The 19353-nt window shown below is 46.0% G+C and overlaps 2 protein-coding genes across 2 annotated transcripts; both read right to left on the bottom strand.

Annotated features, from left to right (window-relative positions):
- Window positions 1-13647: 13647 nt before the first annotated feature.
- LOC120644204 lies at window positions 13648-15660 on the bottom strand. Its single transcript, XM_039920766.1, has 5 exons — window positions 15498-15660; window positions 14986-15396; window positions 14790-14894; window positions 14528-14701; window positions 13648-13894 (listed from the first exon to the last, which is right to left on the bottom strand). The coding sequence occupies exons 1-5, from the start codon at window positions 15621-15623 to the stop codon at window positions 13886-13888; spliced, it is 825 nt and encodes a 274-aa protein (XP_039776700.1). The 5' UTR covers window positions 15624-15660; the 3' UTR covers window positions 13648-13885.
- A 349-nt stretch (window positions 15661-16009) lies between these two features.
- On the bottom strand, window positions 16010-18839 carry LOC120644203. Its single transcript, XM_039920765.1, has 7 exons — window positions 18466-18839; window positions 17913-18032; window positions 16910-17343; window positions 16746-16826; window positions 16517-16645; window positions 16178-16432; window positions 16010-16086 (listed from the first exon to the last, which is right to left on the bottom strand). Exons 1-6 carry the CDS (start codon window positions 18621-18623, stop codon window positions 16335-16337), a joined length of 1020 nt encoding a protein of 339 aa, XP_039776699.1. The 5' UTR covers window positions 18624-18839; the 3' UTR covers window positions 16010-16086; window positions 16178-16334.
- Between the last annotated feature and the right edge of the window lie 514 nt (window positions 18840-19353).

Here is a 19353-nt window from a genome sequence, read left to right as displayed (position 1 = left end):
CTTACAAGAACAAGTGGGAAGGGAACTGGTTGGAATACTGGTTTTATGCGAAGATTGGCTTTCCCGACCCCGAAGGTTCTAGCGAGGAGAAGTATCTTCATGCTTCTGACATTGAGATGTTCGATCACGTTTATCAGCCTGCCTTCAACAAACGAGGGCCAAATTTCAAGTCGTGTCTGGAAGCTTTCATGACAGCTTGCCAAGTTTGTGGTGGCCGGGATGCTGTCAAGGAGTTTCTGGCTGCAAAGGTTTGGCCACTGGCTGCTGGCTGGTCTCCGGTGAGGTTCGAGCGCAAGCGCTTTGTTGGTTTAAAGTACGAAGTGGCTTCTCCGGATTTTGGGCTTCGGAGACCCGAAGGTTCTAGCGATGAAGTTATTGTTGATGAGCTAGAGTGGCAGGCTGCGGAGATTTTGGGGCCATGGAACAAAAAGGAGTACTGTTCTTTGGTTGAGGTGTGCGGAGGGAACCTTCGGTTGAACCGTTGCTTAGCTGAGATGGGCGTCGCTTATGAGCTTCGGCCAGTCCCGGCTAACGCCATTCCAAGGATGACGCCGCCGGGGGACGTAGGTTCGGAGGTTCCTGAGGCAAAGTCCAAAGGAAAGGCTAAGGTGGAGGTGGCGGGGAGCTCCGGGTCTGCCGGTACGCGGGGGCGCGGTCGCGGTCGGAAACCTTCGAGCTCGAAGGTTTCGGTTGCGCGTGCAGAGAGCGCCAAGAGAAAGGCGCAAGATGAGGAGGTTTCTTCTGGCGACAGCGATACGCCCTCATTTATGGAAGAGCTCATGGGGACGGTGGGCGGGGAGATTGTAGTTCCCGAAGGGAGGCTTTTTAAATCCCGTTATGATCTTAGCGATGAGTATGGGACCATGCTTTTCGGTTCCGGCCGTCGGGTTGAGGTGGCGAAAGCGTTGATTAATCTTCATTGCTCATCCGAAGGTACAACGAAACGCCGGAGGATTCAGAGCCTCGTCAAGACTGGGACCAAGCCCGCAGATCTTCCGAAGCCGCTCGTGCAGAAGAGTGCTTCTTCGACGGCCGATGTCCTAAAGGACTCGGCTCCGGTCCCGTAGGTCGCGCAGCCTGTTTTTGCGTTGAACATCGAGGAGGGGGAGGTCTTGGTGGGGGAGACACTAATGGCACTCAGAGGTGGGGAGGCTCGTGGAGTTTCCTCTGCTCCACCTTCGGACAAGGAGGTGGAGGCTTTGGAGGGGATGACCTTCGACGAGTCTGGTAAGTTTCACCCACTTGACCTTTGTAAGGATCACCGGGGTGTCCGACCCTAGAGGGGGAGGGGGTGAATAGGGTCGCTAATCACTTTTCTATCCTAGGGCTCAATCTAATTGCATAAGATAAACCTAACACGTCCTACACAAGCTAGTTATGACTAAGGTTTATCTATGCTACCCTCTACTTACCCCAAAAGACTTGCAACCTATAGCCAATCCTAATCAAACTAACTAGGAAAGTAAAGGTAAGCAAGAAAGAGTAAATGCGGAAACGTAATGCGGTAAGTAAAGCGGTAAGGGAGAGGATATGCAAACTCCCGAGTAGACACGGTCATGTAACGTGGTTCGGCACAAACGCCTACGTCCACGGGACACCGAGGCTCTTCCGATCACCGTCTTGCACTACGCCACCAAGGCGATGCCGGCAAGCAAAGGCAAGTGCGCACAAGACACCGAGTCTAGTGCACCGCCACCGTCTCTCTCGGTCACCCGGCCGAAATCCACTACGGAGCTTCTCCACCAAGGAGGGGGCCTCCTCTTCCCCCGCACAAAGTGTCGTTGCCACTCCACACCAAGACGGAGGGTCACACGACGGATCACAAGTTGCTTGCCGCAGCAAGACTTCTCTCAAGGGAGCTCTCGCAAGAACTAATCCCTAAACAAGCACTAAGCACTCTCACAAGTGTGCTTAAGCCTATATGATGTACAATGAAGCTCTATGGTGGTTGGAGATGTTCTTGGGTGTGTTTGGGATGTTCAGCAACTCCAGCACACTTCAAATGGCCGGGGTGAGGCGTATATATAGGCCACCAAGTCTTGTAGCCGTTGCTCCAACGGTCAGCTGAAAATCTGTGTATCACCGGAAGAACCGATGCCTCTTGGCAGGGTAGCGTCGGTTCATCCGGTCACTCACAACATGAAGTAGCCGTTGAAGTCCTGACAGCTGACGCAGAGACCACCGGTTGAACCGATGCAATGCACCGATGCCTCACCGGTTCAACCGGTGCTGAAAGAATCTTCTCCTGGATGCTGACGTCATTACACCGGTGGTATGCACCGATGCACCGTCGGTTGAACCGGTGCTGAAGAAACTTCTTCTGGGCACTTGACATCGTCTCTGGTACAAAGGACGGCCATTGCACCGATGCCCTATTTTGGACCGTCGGTTCAACCGGTGCCTATAGGCTGACTTGGCTTCGATTCCCTTCTGCACCAAAGTATCAAGGCATCGGTTCTTCCGACTACCATCGGATGCTCCGATGCCCTGGCGTCGGTTCTTCCGGTGCTCCTGAATCGAAGAGCTTTCAGGGCGCTGCCCTGAGACCCGCGAGGGCAGTCCATCGGGCCTTGCTACGCCTATCTTCTCTTTCTCTTTGTCATCACTTGAACCTAAAAGCCTGAGAATGATCATCTTAACAATCATATTAGTCCAAGTGTTGTGTTGTCATTCGATCACCAAAATCACTCGAAATGGCATCAATGGTGCCATGTTCGTTACAACCTTTCCTGACTTCCTAGCTTGTTCGCCGCGTCCGAAGGGGTTTTTACTTTTGCTTTCTGCAGCTATATCGGCGTCGATGCAGCAGCTGTTGGCCGTGATGCACGGGCTCGGCGCGACTGGGATTCTCCCTCCCGAGAAAGGTTTGTGGACTTGTTTTATTTTTGTCTCTTGAACAATTTCTAGAGTTCCCGAAGGTGATTTTGTTTTTGATTCAGGATTTGATGCGGTGGTGGCTGAAGCGTCCACCTCCGACGCTGCTTTCATCGTTGGTGAGCTAAGTAAGAGGCTTACCCATGCCAGTCGGATGTTGATGGAAAAGGCTAAGCCAGATGCGGATCTTCGGGAGAAAAGCGCCACCGAGAGATTGAGTCTGGCTGATAAACTGCGGCGGGCTGAGGCGGAGGTTCTCGCTCTGAGAGAGGAGAACCAGCAACTGAAGGTTAGGTGCTCGAAGTTGGAGTCAATCGCTTCGGATAACGAGAAGGTTCTAGAGAGCCTTCGGAGGGCCGTTGAGGTGGATGCAAACGAGAAATCTGCCATTAAGAGTAGGATCACGGAGTTGGAATGGGTTCAGACTAGAATGGCAGAACTCGAGCGGGTCATACCCGAGGTTGCCAGACGGGCCGAAGGAGTGTACCAAGAGTACAAGAAGGCTCTTGGTGCCCTTGGAGCTGAGCCTTTGCCCTTGCCTAAGCCGGTCGAAGGTCTTCAAGTTTTTTTTTGCTTTTGGACTGGTTGAAGTCGGAATTCGAGGGCCTTGGGGAGGTGATGAGCGTGGCAAACGACAACGCGGCCTCTGTTTCCTTCGAGGGGCTTGTTGGAAATCTTCTTCGTGTCGGCGCAGTTGATCTTGCCCGACTTGATGGTTTTCAGTATGTACCGTACGAAGGTTTGGCGGTGGAGGTGGCAAAAATTCAAGAGTTGAAGGCTGCTTTTTTTGAGCGTTTCTAGGAAACTTCGGGCAAGGTTGCTGTTCGGACTCTGGCTGCCGCAGCTGCTGAGGTAGGGTTGTTTTCAGCAATTTTTCTCTGTCTTTTGTTTGTTTTTTGATTGGTTTTGTCTATTTGGTGTAGGAGGAGTCTCCTGATTGTCCTTCGGAGGATAATCGGATGTCCGAGGATCGGAGATCTCCTTCGGGGAATGGTGCTGCTGGTTCTTCCGGGGCACAGGTCTAAAGATTAGCTTGTGGGGATTTGTTTCGAGGACTTGGAATTTTTTGTAAATATTCCCGTACTGCAGGACGCGAACAATGCTAGGGTAATGATGAGCTGGGTGGCCTTCAGCCTTGCTCATCCTGGATGCAGCATTGTAGAGTACTTATGCTGGTCCGGTCGTGATTCGTTGTAATTTTCTTTTTGCTGTCTGGACGCTACCTTCGCAAAGATTTTCAAAGTGTATAATATTCTTTCTAGGCTTATTATTGCGCCTTTCGGGTTGCCTTTCTGTGCGTATCCTTCATTTTGTCCTTCTGGATGCATCCTTCGAGATTACTTCTTCTCATCCTTCGAGGTGCTCTGAATTGCGCATCCTTCGAGATGCTTTGATGTGTGCATCCTTCGCGGTGCCTTACTGTTTGCATCCTTCGAGATGCTTTGGTGTGTGCATCCTTCGAGGTGCTTTGATGTGTGCATCCTTCGAGATGCTTTGGTGCGTGCATCATTCGAGGTGCTTTGATGCGTGCATCCTTCGAGATGCTTTGATGCGTGCATCCTTCGCGGTGCCTTACTGTGTGCATCCTTCGAGGTGCTTTGTTATACTTGGTTAAAACGCTTCCTGTATTCTTTGGCTTCGTTAGTGTTGTTGGGACCCGAGGAGTTAAGTGCGAGGAATTTTAAGAAAAACGTCTCCCCCCTTTCTCGCACTTGGTTCGTTGGTGTCCCGATTTCGTAGGTTTGGGGTTTGTGCATTTGGTGCGTTAGTGCTTAGGTGGTCGTGTTTCGTTCGGGTAACAAGTTGCTGCCATAATGCGCGCAAATTTTGTTCTTTGAAAAATGTCTCATTGGTTTGTCGAATGATGGATGCCGAGGGTTCGGGAAGAAAAAACGTCTCCCCCCTTTCTGGCATCCGTCTTTCAATGCTTTCGAGTCGCATTTTTTGCCGAAGGTTTTTTGGTTCGGATCATTTGTAAGGTCGAAACCCCTTGGCGTTTTTGCACTTATTGTGCTGTTGTGCCGAAGGTTTTTGGTTTCGGACCTTTTGAAAGGTCGAAGCCCCTTGGCGTTTTTGCACTTATTGTGCGTTTTTGCCGAAGCTTGTTTGGTTCGGACCTTTTGAAAGGTCGAAGCCCCTTGGCGTTTTTGCACTTATTGTGCGTTTTTGCCGAAGGTTGTTTGGTTCGGACCTTTTGAAAGGTCGAAGCCCCTTGGCGTTTTTACACTTATTGTGTTGTTGTGACGAAGGTTTTTGGTTTCGTACCTTTTGAAAGGTCGAAGCCCCTTGGCGTTTTTGCACTTATTGTGCGTTTTTGCCGAAGGTTTTTTGATTCGGACCTTTTGAAAGGTCGAAGCCCCTTGGCGTTTTTGCACTTATTGTGCGTTTTTGTCGAAGGTTTTTTGGTTCGGACCTTTTGAAAGGTCGAAGTCCCTTGGCGTTTTTGCACTTATTGTGCTGTTGTCCCAAAGGTTTTTGGTTTCATACCTTTTGAAAGGTCGAAGCCCCTTGGCGTTTTTGCACTTATTGTGCGTTTTTGCCGAAGGTTTTTGATTCGGACCTTTTGAAAGGTCGAAACCCCTTTGCGTTTTTGCCTCGTCAAAAACCTCACCTCCTGTGTGGAGTTTCCCCTTGTGAGGAAAAGAGTACGACCCATTTACATTGTATGAAATAACTGAAAATAAATGCGAAGGTCCGCAATCGCTTATAGCTTCGCGATGCGTCCTTTTTACAAACTTAAATGTAGTATTTTTTGAGGCTGTCGGCATTCCATGGATGCTGCAGCTCATTTCCTTCGGCGTCGGACAAGTGAAATGATCCTGGCCTGTTGCTTTTTATTATAAGGAATGGTCCTTCCCACTTGGGTTGTAGTTTGCCTGAGGTTTCGGCATTTGGCTTCCTTTTTAGGACCCAGTCTCCGACTGTGATGTCCTTTTTCACTATTTTCTTGTCTCTCCACTTCGTTGTTTCTTGTTGATATTGTTCTTGATTTTCCGAAGCTTGCAGGATGTCTAGCTCTATGAGGTTTTTCTCCTCCGAGGGTGTGCCCTCGATTTGATGAGTCACCCTTAGGCTTCGATTCTTAAGCTCTTCTGGTGTCATTGCTTCGGCACCATATAGTAGCCTGAATGGGGTGAACTTGGTGGTTCTTGATTCTGAGGTGTTGTGGGACCAGATGACCTTCGGGAGTTCATTTGCCCATTTACCCTTTTTCTGATCAAACAGACACTTCTTGATGCTACCGAAGATGATGCCATTGGCCCTTTCGACAAGCCCGTTTGATTGTGGGTGGTACACCGAAGCAAAGATTACCTTCGTGCCCAAACTGTAACAGAATTCTCTGAAGAGCTGCGAATCAAATTGTTTTCCGTTATCAACGGTGATCTCCCTTGGGACCCCGAATCTGCAGACGATGTTCTGCCAAAAGAATTTTCTGATTGTTTCCGATGTGATGTTGATGAGTGGCTTGGCTTCAATCCATTTTGTAAAGTACTCGACAGCAACTGCTGCGTACTTGTAATTTCCCTGAGCTGTGGGTAGGGGGCCCACTAGATCAATTCCCCATCTTTGAAGAGACCAGGAGGGGGTATAAGCTGAATTGGCTCTAAAGGATTTGTGGACTTCGGGCCCATCATTTGGCATGCTTGGCATGTTTTCACTATGTGCTGAGCATCTTTCAGGGCTGTTGGCCAAAAGAATCCTTGCCTGAAGGCTTTGGACACAAGTTGTCTGAAGCCAGTATGAGATCCGCAAGACCCGTAGTGTATTTCCTTGTGGAGCTCGATTCCTTCGGTCGTTGAGATGCACTTTAACCACGGGCTGGTTACACCTGACTTGAATAATTCTCCTTCGGAGATAACGTAGCCCCTCGCTCTTTGGAACATTTTATTTTCCTCTTTTTCATTTGGCAGTTCAATGTTTCCCCGAATGTACTCCATTATAGGCGTTCTCCAATCTTCGGATGAGATGAATGAGATTTGCTTTTCTTTCTTCGGCTTTACCGAAGGTTCTGTTATTTCTTCGAAAAATACATCTGATGGTAACTGCTCTTTTCTTGATGCTGCCTTTGCCAGTCTGTCTGCCTCGTCGTTCATGTGCCTCGGGATATGGACAATGTCGAAGCCTTTGAAATATTTCTCCATGGATCTTACTGCATCAAGGTACTGGATAAGCTCAGGTTTTCTTGCCTCCGAGTCCTTTTCGATGTGATCTCTGACAACCTTGGAGTCTGTTTTGACTATGAAGTTTTGATGGCCAAGGGCTTTCATTTTGCGAAGTCCCAGGAGCAAGGCTTCATACTCGGTTGTGTTGTTTGTTGATGATTCTAGGTTGCCGATGGTGAGTCGTGCTGCGTATCTTGTTTTTGCTCCCGAAGGAGACTATATGATTGCAGCTATTCCCGCTCCGTCATTACACCAGGCCCCATCGTAGTGCACGATCCAAGTTTCAGTCGACGGTTCATCCTTGAATGTTGGTGATGTCCAATCGGCAATGAAATCTGCTAATACTTGTGATTTAATGGCTGTTCTTCTTTCGAAGTCTATATAGAACTCCGATAGCTCTGAAGCCCATTTTGCGATTCTGACTGAGGCCTCTCTGTTGCTGAACAAGTCATGCAAGGGTTGATATGTTACCACGATTATCTTGTGAGCTTCGAAATAGTGCCGAAGCTTCCTGGCAGACATGACTACTGCATATGCGATTTTTTCTAGCTCTGAGTACAGAAGCTTCGAGCCTGCGAGAGCTTCGGATACGAAATAAACAGGCAGTTGCTTCTTTTTTCCTTCGCTCTCTCTCTCTCTCTCTCTCTCTCTCTCTCTCTCTCTCTCTCTCTCTCTCTCTCGAGTACGAGCGCTGCGCTGACGGCAGAGTAGGATGCTGCGATGTATAGGAGCAACACATCCTTTGGGTCAGGTGAGGTCATTTTGACCATGTTCTGCAGGTGGTTTTTGAGCGCCTTGAGGGCCTCGCTTTGCTCAGGGCCCCACTCAAATTTGTTTGCGTCGCGAAGGACCTTGAAGAAAGGTAGGCTTCGGTCTGCAGAGCGTGGGATGAATCTGTTTAGGGCTGCAATCCGCCCTGTAAGTTTCTGTACGTCCCTGATGGACCTTGGCTCCTCCATGTTCCAAAGAGCTTTTACTTTGTCAGGGTTTGCTTCGATGCCTTTGGTGGACACAAGGCATCCTAGCACCTTTCCTTTGTGCACTCCAAAAATGCACTTGTTGGGGTTCAAGGACAGTCCTGCTTTTCTTAAGCTTGCGAAGGTTTCAACCAGGTCTGCCATGTGGTTGCTTCTTACTGAACTGGTTACAACAATGTCATCAACATAAGCCAAGACATTCCTTCTGAGTTGATGCTCCAATACTACAGAAGACATCCTTGAAAAAGACTGTCCTGCATTCTTTAGTCCTTCGGGCATTCTCACGAAGCAGTAGGTGCCGAAGGGAGTTATGAAACTTGTTTTTTCTTCGTCCTCTTTCCTCATCCAGATCTGATGGTATCCGGAGAAACAGTCCAGTAGGGACATGAGTTGACTGTTTGCTGCATCATCGACAACTCTGTCGATTCTTGGCAATGGGAAATCATCCTTCAGACAGGCTTTATTGAGGTCTGTGAAGTCAATGCACATGCGCCATTTGCCATTCTTCTTTTTGACTGGCACAGTATTTGCCAGCCATGTTGGGTACTTGACTTCTCTAATGACATTTGCATCTAGCAATCTCTGGACTTCGGCCTTGACTGCTGCGACTTTTTCATCTGCCATTTTGCGAAGCTTTTGCTTCTTCGGCTTGATGTTTGGGTTGGTGTCCAGGCGATGCTCGATGATGTCTCTGCTGACTCCCCGAAGGTCGTTGGCTGACCATGCAAAAACATCTTGGTTCTTGCGTAGAAACTCTAGAAGTTCTTTCTCCTCTTCTGGCTCTAGTGTTGCATTGATAGTAACCATTTTGTCTGGGAGGTGTTCATCGATAGGGACCTTCTTGACCTCACAGTCTTCTTCGAAGGTTGTTTTCTCGTTGTCCCCTTGCTGCTTTTCAACTGTAACTGGCTTGGATTCAATCCAAAGGTTGTGCACATTTTTCTATCCTGGGGTGTATCCCCGTTCAATGTCCCGTGCAAGTTGCTGGTCTCCGCGAACGGTGATGACCCCTGCGGGAGCTGGCATTTTCATGCACAAGTATAGTTGATGGACGATAGCTTCGAACTTGTTAATTGTTCCTCTTCCTAAGATTGCACGGTATGGGTACGATATTTCTACCACATCGAAGGTGATGTGCTCTGTTCTTGCGTTGGCCGTATCTCCGAAGGACACGGGGAGTGATAGTTTGCCGATTGCGTTCACTCTCTTTCCTACGAATCCCATTAAAGGGATTTCCGAAGGTTGAAGCAGGCTTCGGTCAATCCCCATCTTATCGAAGGTGTCGGAGAAGATGATGTCTGCAGAATTGCCGGTGTCAACTAGTACCTTGCCAATCCTCCAGCCCTGAATGTTTGCCTAGATGACAAGAGCATCTGTGTGTGGGTAGCTGATGAGGTTGACATCTTCTTCAGAGAATGTGATCGGAGAGTGTGACCACTGGGTTCTCTTGGTTGGACCTTCGGAGACGATGCAATGGACTTGCCTGAAATAGTCCCTGCGTTGCCTCTTGTTTTCGAAGTCCAGGGTAGAACCTCCAGAGATGGGCATGATCATGCCGAAGGATGGTAGTGCCGTGGGTTGGCTATTTGTGGTTTGGCTTTCTTGTTTTGGTGGCAGAGCTGGGGGTGGCGGTAGCTGTTCCTGAGTGGGTTGAGCTTGGGCTGTGGGTTGGATGTTTTGCGCTGTGGGGTTTGGCTGCGGCTGCCAGCTTTGATTGTAGTTGTAGCTAAACATTGGTGGGTGGTATGCTTGTGTAAATGGTGGAGGTGGAACGAACGAAGGCTGTGCGTACTGTATTTATTGAGGTTGTTGGGTCTGTGGCCATGTAGTGTGGCCAACTAGCTTGGTTTTTTTCTCGGCCTCCATTCTGTCAAGGGTTTTCTTCTTCTCCGGGCACTGGTTTGTTCTGTGGTCGGAGTCAGATCCATGGAAGTGACAGAAGAATTTTTTGGGGTCACGCGAAGGTCCACGACCTCGGCCCCTTCCTCTGCCGCGACCTCTACCTCGTGCCCCGGACGAAGGTTGCTTGTCGTTTGAGCGTTGAGGCTCTGGCTCTGGTGGTGTTATGAAGGGATCGAAGGTTATCTGATCCTCATCTTCGTGCGAAGTTTCCAGAGGTAAGATGAGCTGGTGAGCTAGCTGCTTCTCTTGCTGCCATGTTTGCTGGTTGTACTTTTCAGCCTGACGCATGATTCTTCTTTGCTCGACCCTTCTGCGGTGGTCGGCGTCTGACTTCGCGTACTTTTCTCTTCTGAATAAAGCTCCTCTAGAGTCCTCGGAGGCTCTCTTATGAGGTGGGAAGCAAGCTCATCAGGCAGTAGTCCCTCGATGCATTTTTCTATCGCATCTTTCTCTGGGAAGTTTGGAATTTGAGCCTTCTTTTGGACGAACCTCCGGAAGTAGTCATAGAGGGGCTTGCGGTCATGCTGGGGGCACTTGAAATCTTTGACAGTGTTTGTAGTCAGCCTTCTGAAGCCCTGGAAGTCCTGGAGGAGTCTTCCTTTTAGATGATACCAGTTGTTGATTGATTGCGGGGGCAAGTACGAATACCAGTTGGCCACAGAACCTTCGCAAGCCATGACGAAGGACTTGGCCATGGTGGAGTCGTCTCCTCCGGCCGAAGCGATGGTTGCTTCGTAGGCCATGAGGAACTGAGTTGGATCTGTTGTGGCGTTGTACTTGGGGAGTTGAGTTGGCTTGTAGCCGAGCGGCCATGAAGTTCGCTGCAGAGCGACTGAGAGTGGCGAGGTCGGATCAAATGGGAGGTTGACTGGCGGTGGCCTTTGGTTCTCATTATGAGCGAAGGCTGTCTGTAGGATGACACGATTTTCTTGCTGGGAGGAGCCTTTGGGCATTTCTTGGTATGCCCTCTGTAAGCTCTCAACTTCTGCCTCCATCTCTGCTAGCCTGCGCCTTGCCTCAGCTAACTTGTTGGCTTGGTCCATTGCCCTCTTTTTGGTTGCAAGCTGGGCTTCGATATTCTTTTTCTTCATTTCGAGGGCTTTGAGCTTGAGTGCAGTTTCTGTGAGTTGATGAGCTTCGGAGTTTTCAGTATTTTCAAACTGGTCTCCGTGAGGGGGAGCTTCATTGTTGATGTCTTCCATTTGTGGGTTGACTCCTTCGTGCTACGGTTGGGGGCCGTCGAGGTTGCGGTCAGGCTCAGTGGAGGTGCTTGTGGTGCCGGCGGTGATTTTCTTCTACGCTAGGGCCATCGAGGGTTGTTTTACGTGCTGGAACGGTGGGCGTCGCTGTTGGGATCTTTGCTTTGTAGATGCCCAAACAGGGAGCATGAACAGTTGGAAAGGTAGCAATGAATGTAAATGTCGAACTCTCCAATAATAGTCAGGAAATTCAACCCTTTACACTGTGGAGAGAGGGGGCTATTTATACCCCTAGCCCTCGGCCAGGTTTTCCTAAATTGCCCCCTCCCAACTCATTTACAGCTCACTCTCGGATGGTTCCGGAGTAAAATTACAAGGTGAGAGGTTTACAAATCCGACCTTCTCACGCATTTGGAGAGTGTACAACTCCGACCTTCTTACATACTCATGTTTTACTCATGTGTCTTCAGTCGACGAAGGTCACCATAACCTTCGGGTACCTCCGGGAGTTTGGGTCATGAAGGTTCCATCAACGATCGGCCAGACGCCACCGTTCCCGGTCGCAGGCTCTTCTCCCGAAGGTCTTGATCTTCGAGTTTATGCTTCCGGGTAGCCGTTCGTCACCTTCGGCATGGTGGAGGTGAAATCCTTCGAACCGAAGGTCTTGGAGTTTGCGCTTGCGCTTCAGGGCAGCTATCTGTTACCTTCGGCCTTCGGAAGGTGATATCCTTCGGACCGAAGGTCATGGTCTTCCAGCTTGCGCTTCTCAGCACTCATCCGATACTTTCGGGTGCGCTTAGCTCCATTTCGTTGTGGCCCTGCAAACAGGTTAGGAAGCATTTCCGAGGGTGAGGGCTTGACCCGAAGGTCCAATCCCCAACAGATGTCTCTTCCTCTTCCTGCACATGTTGGCATGTTGGCTGCTGGCCGCCGCCCGCCGTCCTTTATTTGCATGCAGCGCCAGCGGTCGCGGATCCGCTGCCTGCTGGTCCGGTCGGGCCTGGCCATCGCGGATTGGCGGGGGGTGTGGTTGGCAGGTGCTGCTCGCGGCGCGGCACCTTCGGGCGGCTCGCAGCGCAGCTCTCCCGAGGTGGCCTCTTAGCTTGCGCAAACGTTGGGGACGGGAGATGCTCTGGCACTATACTGTTCAATGGTCGTTTGGGGTGCAAGGGGAGTGGGCCATGTGGACTCCGACATTGAGCTTGCGGATTCTTTGGGACAAGCTATCAGAGATTCACCTTTTCTGCACAATGAAAGTGCCACGCTCGGCGTATGGGAGGTACGCTACCTCCACTTGGGGAGGTGCCCTACCTCGGCTAGCAGATCCGGTGAAGAAATTTCTTGATGGTCCGCGAAAGCGTCGCGCCCGGTGGGTAGGGAGGTCCTGACCTCCGTTCTGAGCCTCGGACCGCTCTCTTGCAAGCATCTATGCTGCAGGGTGGTCTTCTCCTTTTGGCCATGGTCCTTGATTTGTGTGGCTGGTGGTTGCATTCATGGTTTTATTTGTGCCTGCTTCTGGCACCTCTTCTCCAACGCTGCTCTCCTTGTTGGTGGTATCATCAAATCAAATGTCGGGCGAGCTCTTTGCTGCCGGACTTCTCTCCTTCGAGGCTTCCATCACCTGTTGGGCATTGGATGGCGGTAGAAGGGGACCAAGATGTGCTGTCACTACTAGATTTTAGGCCTATTGCAACGGTCTCAAAATAGTAGCAATAGGGCAAAAATAGATGCAATAGGTTGAACATACAACTAAATCAGTTTGGTTGCAAGCCGTTGCAAGTAGCTTTGTGGTAATATGTGCTTTGCAACTACTTTTTGGTCATGTTGCAATACTTGTAAATGCCACGGAATAAACCATTGCTTTAGAGAGAAGTGGCAACGGCTGATGTCATGGCATTAGCATGTATTGCCACACCATTAAACGTTGCCATAACATATAGTTGCAATGCACTAACATTGTGGCATTTTTTTTTGGCCAGGACCAATATTGTGGCAATAGAGAATGTAGCCACGAAAATTGTTGGTGGCAACAATAAGTTGTGCAACGAAAATAATTTTGAAGCAAGAAATAATATTGCAACAAGTTATTGTTCGTGGTTAGTCAAGATTGTAGCATTAGCACCAAGTGGTTGCAAGAATAAGTGGTGCAACATAAAATTTGTAGAAGCAAGAAGCGAAATCGCATCAAGGTATGGTTCGAGGTTTGTAACTATTATAGCATCACTAAATAGTGGTGGCAAAAAGAAGTGTTGCAACAGAAAATAGTTGTGGGCAACAAGTGATATTGCCGCAAGGTGTAGTTTGAGGTTATTAACTATTTTAGCAACAGTCATCATAGGTGGCAACAGCTTGTATGGAGACTAAAATATAGTTGTTGCAATCAATTATAGCATCGAAGAACCATTGCATTTTTGTTATTGCAACCAGCATATCCCTGTCGCTATGGATATTGCATTTTATTTTTTGGATCATAATTTATCATAAACAATAAACGATAAATACCCAAAATCACGTTTCAAATCAACATGAAACTGAAAGGAATCCAACATTAACTCTGCTAATGAGTAGATAATAAAATGCCAAGTGCCAAATTGCAGTACAATTTCAGAATTGAGAATAGTTCATAGATAGCTAGCTAGCTACTGTTGGGTCAACAACACAACTACATCTGTCTTATGTAGGATCCAAGAAACATTGTTTGACATTGATGCAGACTATCTTTGTGTTGATCATGGAAGGCATCAGTGTGCGATTGATCCATTTAGCAAGTTCAAATATCCTGTTGAAGGAAAAAAGTAAATGAATGCATCATCAGACAGCATTGAAGCAAGCAACATGTGACTAAATTAGATTTACTATTTCTTCATTGAAGCAAAAGAATCGTGCTGCAGTACCACTAAACAAAGCTCTAGGAAAAGATTAAATTAGCACTTGCCATTAAGAGACATATGGATAAGGAGCAACACGACTAGCCACAAATCTCTACTCCTAAAAAGTTCGAATGGGTTGCAGTTTTCATATAGCAAGGTTGTAGTAAAATGGACTCAATATTTGACAATGCAAATTCATTTACAATATATTGGAAAGACTATAAATTCTTAGGGAAATGAACACTAGTAAACTATGAGTAAAGCTACATCTGGTAACATTTCAAAATCAGATTTGATGTTTCTTCATTCAGTGTTAGATAAAATGTTATAGCAAGTTTGAATTCAAGAGGACAGTAAGAACACAGGAACTCAGTAAGTGCATCAGAAAGAACACAAGGATAGTATATGAATTATTTAGGTAGCCACAGTATGTGCTAGCAGCCTTTGATCTTGGAAAACTAAGTTATAATAGTTCCATTGTTATCAACTAGCTTGAGCAGCTAAAAATGTAAGAGAAGTTATAATTAGGAGCATGTTCATACCTGCTGGCTTCTAGTCCGTATACGTTTCACAGCAGCATTCATCAAGTTATGTGAACTAATATAATTCTTGTTGGTTTGAGAAAGACTTCTCTTGGCCTTAGAGGATGGTATTTTCGTTGCATGTATCTCCACTTGCTTTGCTGCCTCTGGGATGGATGCACTTTTTGGTGTAGTCTGAATAGGAAAAAATGGTGCAAGAAGCTAACTTAGGCCATGTGCTAATATTATCAATTGTGTGACAAATACGAAGAAAGTTTTGTACCTGAACTGATGCAGCTTCAGTTGCATTAGAATCTGGAGTAGTGGCAGCTCTTTTGTCAATAGGTGGCGTAGCTTCCTGTTGGATGTTTGAGTTATTTGGTGCAGGCTGCAAGTGTAACAAATCAGCCAAGTTGTTAATTGGTTCAGAACCTTACTTGATCTCTGCTGTTAGAAATAGATATTCAAATATCTTTTACCTGAGCTAACGTGGTTTGTGTATTTTCTTGAAGTGCTGCCATGAATTCATCCCTAAGTGCTTGGATTTTCCTACTCTCTTCCTCTTTGAACTGCTGCAACTTTTCTTCTAATTTCCTTTCACTCTCAGCTTCTTGGTTTTCAAGTTTGTCATTTAGCTTCTCAATATGTTCTTGTAGCTCTTGATTTTTCTGGTTGGCTGCAACTGTAGCACGGGCTTGTTCTTCGAGTTGATCCTTCATTGATGCCCTCTCTGTTGGACGTGTAGACATGTACCCATGACCATGAACAGTTGATGTTTTGCATCCTGTGCTTTCCTTGTAGGTTGCTTGGAAAATAATATTTTCTTCTGAATTTGATATAATAGTGTCTTTTTCTTCACACTTTTCTGCAATTTTGACGACTGCATTCTCCTATTTGATACAACAACAATGGAGTTATTATTGAATTATGAAAATTAAAGCAATAATATTATGAATCATGATGTGAGAACTGAACTAACTGCATTACTCACATAGACAGCCTGAGAAGCTTCATCAGACCATACTCCATTCCTCACGTGTGTAATCCTCCAAAGGTCAACATCAGTTGGTTCTTCACCTGTTCCGGGATCTCTCTGGATGGCAGGAATGTATTGCATCAGTTGACACTTGTGGAAAACTAAATATACAGCATGCCATTTGGTAAGATATGAAAAAGTATGTCATAGCATACCTGCTCATCCCTAAGTTTGGAGAATGGTTTGGATCCTGTGCAATGATTGGTCCTTTTTTGCTCACGGTTGTTAGTGTTCCTGTTGCTTACCTTCTGCAAAAAGTTTGAATTAACAAAATGAATTAGTAGTGCAGTAAATAGATATAGTTGGCACGTGTATTTCAATAGAAAAGAAATACCTGGAAAGCTTCACTTCCAAAATACAGGATCAAATAATGCCACTCAACAAGGTCCAAGTCGTCAGGCTTGTTCTTCATTCTTTCATCATAACTGTCGTATGCCTTGTAAGTCGCACTGAATGTTGAGAGCGCCATCCTTTGTACCGCTCCTTGGCTACAGCCCATATTTTTTTCTTTACCATCCTCAGTGTCTTCAACCTCCCACCGATTCTGTAAATTTCAAAATCATTAAGAATGTGAAGCATTTGCATGTATGACATGATATTGCTGTTAGCCAATAAAATTAATTTCTTGTGCGTACCATTACATCGAGTGCTATAGAATTTTTCACATTTTCATCTATGTCTTTCCAAACTTTCACTCCAATAAGCGGAGCCCTTTTTCTCGTAAACAGCACTACTTCATCCACAAATGCACGATAGTTAGGCCCTATGGGGCCTCCCAGGCTTGATGAAAAATCAATTTTTAGTTTCTGGGAGCCACTCTTTATTCTCTTTATGGCTGCTGATAAACCCTTGAGGGTACCACGCCCTTTTTTTACAACCTTCATTTGCACCTATAAGGAAACAAATATGTTCATAATGGTCAGTCAATTTAAACATGGAGGATGTTGTAACAAATTGTTGGATGCAGTACACACCTGTCCCTTTTCTTGATCTACGCCTTGCATGAGATGGCCATTCTTTTTTTGGTGACGGGCTATGTGTATGGTGTTCATCAGCAGCAACTCGAACATTGTCATTGGCATCATCATCTTGTGCATATGCATCTACATATAATGGAATGGTCAGTTTGTCAAATTTATAGTTTGCACATGGTAGTTACAATATATTTATATATAAATAGGAGAGCAGGAGAGTAGATTTTACAGATGTCTCTAAGATAGCCTTTACGCCTCAACCATTCTTTATATGTCTCGATGGTTTCGTCCCTGTAATCATCTCTAAATTCTGCATATCAACAAAGTGTTAGTAATGATATTAGCACTTATATCATACATTATCTTTGATGGGGGAGGGGGGATTTAACTTACCCGTTTCAGGTTGCTCTTGTTGCAGGATTTCAAGCCATTCCTTGTATGCATCAATTGGTTCTTCTGCAGTAGGTACATCTATACGACTTTTTGTAGTTGTCCCCCTTGGTCGCTTCATGGGCGTTATAGACTTCATTAATTCGGACGGTTGCTCTGTTGATATCAATAGTCTGAGTTTCCTCTCAACCTCATTGGCAGCCATCATAGATTCTGTTTGGTGGTCATAATCAAGCAAGATGAGGCTTGCTGAGTCGTTGCCACATCGCTTCAGATAGTACATGAAGTCCCGCATACTATACCCCAACTTTGTTTTTAGTAAAACTAAGTTGGCCAATGTGATATAGGACCTATCACAAACGAGCTCAACAAATTCTGTATCCGCTGTTGTTGCCCCATAGCATTGCAAAATTATAGTCCACGTCTCACCAGTGAGACTGCAACAACATATTATATTTTTTTGAGTACTCCATGAATGAACAATAAATCTGGAATAAATGAGTTCTAACAAAATATGTTGAGTGTATTCAACATAAACCAGTTGAAATTTTACCAAACTAGTACTCCATGAATGAACAAATAAATCTGGAATTCTGAGATATAAAAAATTAATTTCAGTGTATTGAACATAAACTAGAACTCCATGAACGAACAATAAATCTGGAATTATGAGATCTAACAAATTATGTTCAGTGTATTCAACATAAACCAGTTGAAATTTTACCAAATTAGTACTCCATGAATGAACAAATAAATCTGGAATTCTGAGATATAAAAAATTAAGTTCAGTGTATTGAACATAAACTAGAACTCCATGAACGAACAATAAATCTAGAATTATGAGATCTAACAAATTATGTTCAGTGTATGCAACATAAACCAGTTGAAATCTGACCAAACTAGTACTCCATGAATGAATAATAAATCTGAAATTCTGAGATATAAAAAATTAAGTTAAGTGAATCAACATAATCAGATAGACTTCATTATCAGGGATGTAGCGCACCTGCTTGGTTCAATAGGTTGAAACGGTAGCTCGTTGTCATCAGTGAGCCCTTGGGGTACAGCAGGACGACGTTGGAGCTTCTTGATCCTTTGGTCGCCGTCGTTTCCATCAGTTGGGGCTCTGCAATGTTGAATTAAATATGTTCAGTGTAGTAGAAAATAACTAGGTGAAATCTAACAAAAATTTCCTCCCATGTAATTAAATATGTTTAGGAATTAAAGATTGCTTGGCCAGATAGATCTTCTGATGCACATTAGCATTCTCCTCCCATGTAATTCCCAGAGCAAACCACCAACTAACAGCAGAGGGACATTCAAAAAACTAGTGTTCCAAGGTTTCTCCTACCCCATCATGACAAAGAACACAGTTATACCCTTCCTCCAGAAATTTGTTTCTTCTTCTTTTTAAGAGAATTCAGAATAACCCTATAGGTGATTTCTATGACAAACCCTAGGCGTTCTCAGTCAAGATCGAAATTCTCAGTCATAGGAGTTTCCCTAAAAGAATTCAGTAGATTGAATTGGTAGATGTAAACTTCCAAGACGTAGCGTACCTGCTGGTTTCAGTAGATTGAAACTGTAACTCGTGGTCATCAGTGAGACCTTGGGGATGAGCAAGGCGCCGGTGTGGTTTCTTGATCCCTTGGTTGCCGGCGTCTCCATCAGCAGGATCTCCGTGGTCGCCAACAGTGTTGGAGGCACGAGTCGCCATATGTGGATCACCAGGAAGGACCGACCTCTTCTTGCCCCCTTCTCACCAAGTGATGTACAGATGGGAGTGCGATGATTAGGGTTAGAGATGGGAGCAAGGGCGGCGGCCTGATGGTTTCGTTTGGGAAGATGATGAGGGGATCTCGCGGGGTGGGCGGGGTTAGTGGGAAAATTGGGAGGGAAGTTGAAACAGGGGAGAGGGATTTGGCGGCCAGGGAGGATTGGCGTGGGGAAATTGGCGGCCTGGGAGGATTAGCGTGGGATAATTGGAGGCCAGGAAGGATTAGCAGAAAAGTCAAGGGATTTCATCATTCTAATAAAATATAAATGGTGAGTGTTCAAAAGAACGTGAATAGCCCAATGGTTTGTTATCTTGGTGTTTGCCAAGAGGTCAGCAGTTCGATTCTGTGCCTCACATTTTTTTAGTCAACTTTTATCATTTTTTATTTCTCGTACTTTAGATGATATATGGATATATGTTTTTTTCGCCTATACATATGAGTCTTATAGTTTGAAAATTACTGTTTATTTTACAGCACGTTTACAAATCTGCTCCAAAACATGTTCTTAGGTCCAACAAGATATGAATAAATACTTATTTTCCGCCATCGTTAACACATTTGTTCCAAGATGTGGTATTAGTTCCCACATGAATATGCATATGAGTCTTATAGTATGAAAAGAACTGTTCATTTTCCGCCCTCATTCACCCATTTACTCCAAATGTAATC

This window comes from Panicum virgatum, chromosome 8K, assembly GCF_016808335.1.
Source record: "Panicum virgatum strain AP13 chromosome 8K, P.virgatum_v5, whole genome shotgun sequence".
Lineage (NCBI taxonomy): Eukaryota > Viridiplantae > Streptophyta > Magnoliopsida > Poales > Poaceae > Panicum > Panicum virgatum.
This window is presented reverse-complemented; position numbering and strand designations above follow the sequence as displayed.

What these genes read in the sequence shown, in the direction of transcription:
- LOC120644204 (XM_039920766.1), bottom strand. Translation starts at nt 15,623, where the DNA reads ATGCAATACATTCCTGCCATCCAGAGAGATCCCGGAACAGGTGAAGAA. An exon ending in AAGCTTCTCAGGCTGTCTAT is followed by an intron (nt 15,397 to 15,497) that starts GTGAGTAATGCA and finishes TGTATCAAATAG; the next exon opens with GAGAATGCAGTCGTCAAAAT. An exon ending in CTGAAGCTGCATCAGTTCAG is followed by an intron (nt 14,702 to 14,789) that starts GTACAAAACTTT and finishes TTTCCTATTCAG; the next exon opens with ACTACACCAAAAAGTGCATC.
- LOC120644203 (XM_039920765.1), bottom strand. Translation starts at nt 18,623, where the DNA reads ATGGCGACTCGTGCCTCCAACACTGTTGGCGACCACGGAGATCCTGCT. An exon ending in CAATCTACTGAAACCAGCAG is followed by an intron (nt 18,033 to 18,465) that starts GTACGCTACGTC and finishes TCAACATTGCAG; the next exon opens with AGCCCCAACTGATGGAAACG. An exon ending in CAACCTATTGAACCAAGCAG is followed by an intron (nt 17,344 to 17,912) that starts GTGCGCTACATC and finishes ATGTTGTTGCAG; the next exon opens with TCTCACTGGTGAGACGTGGA.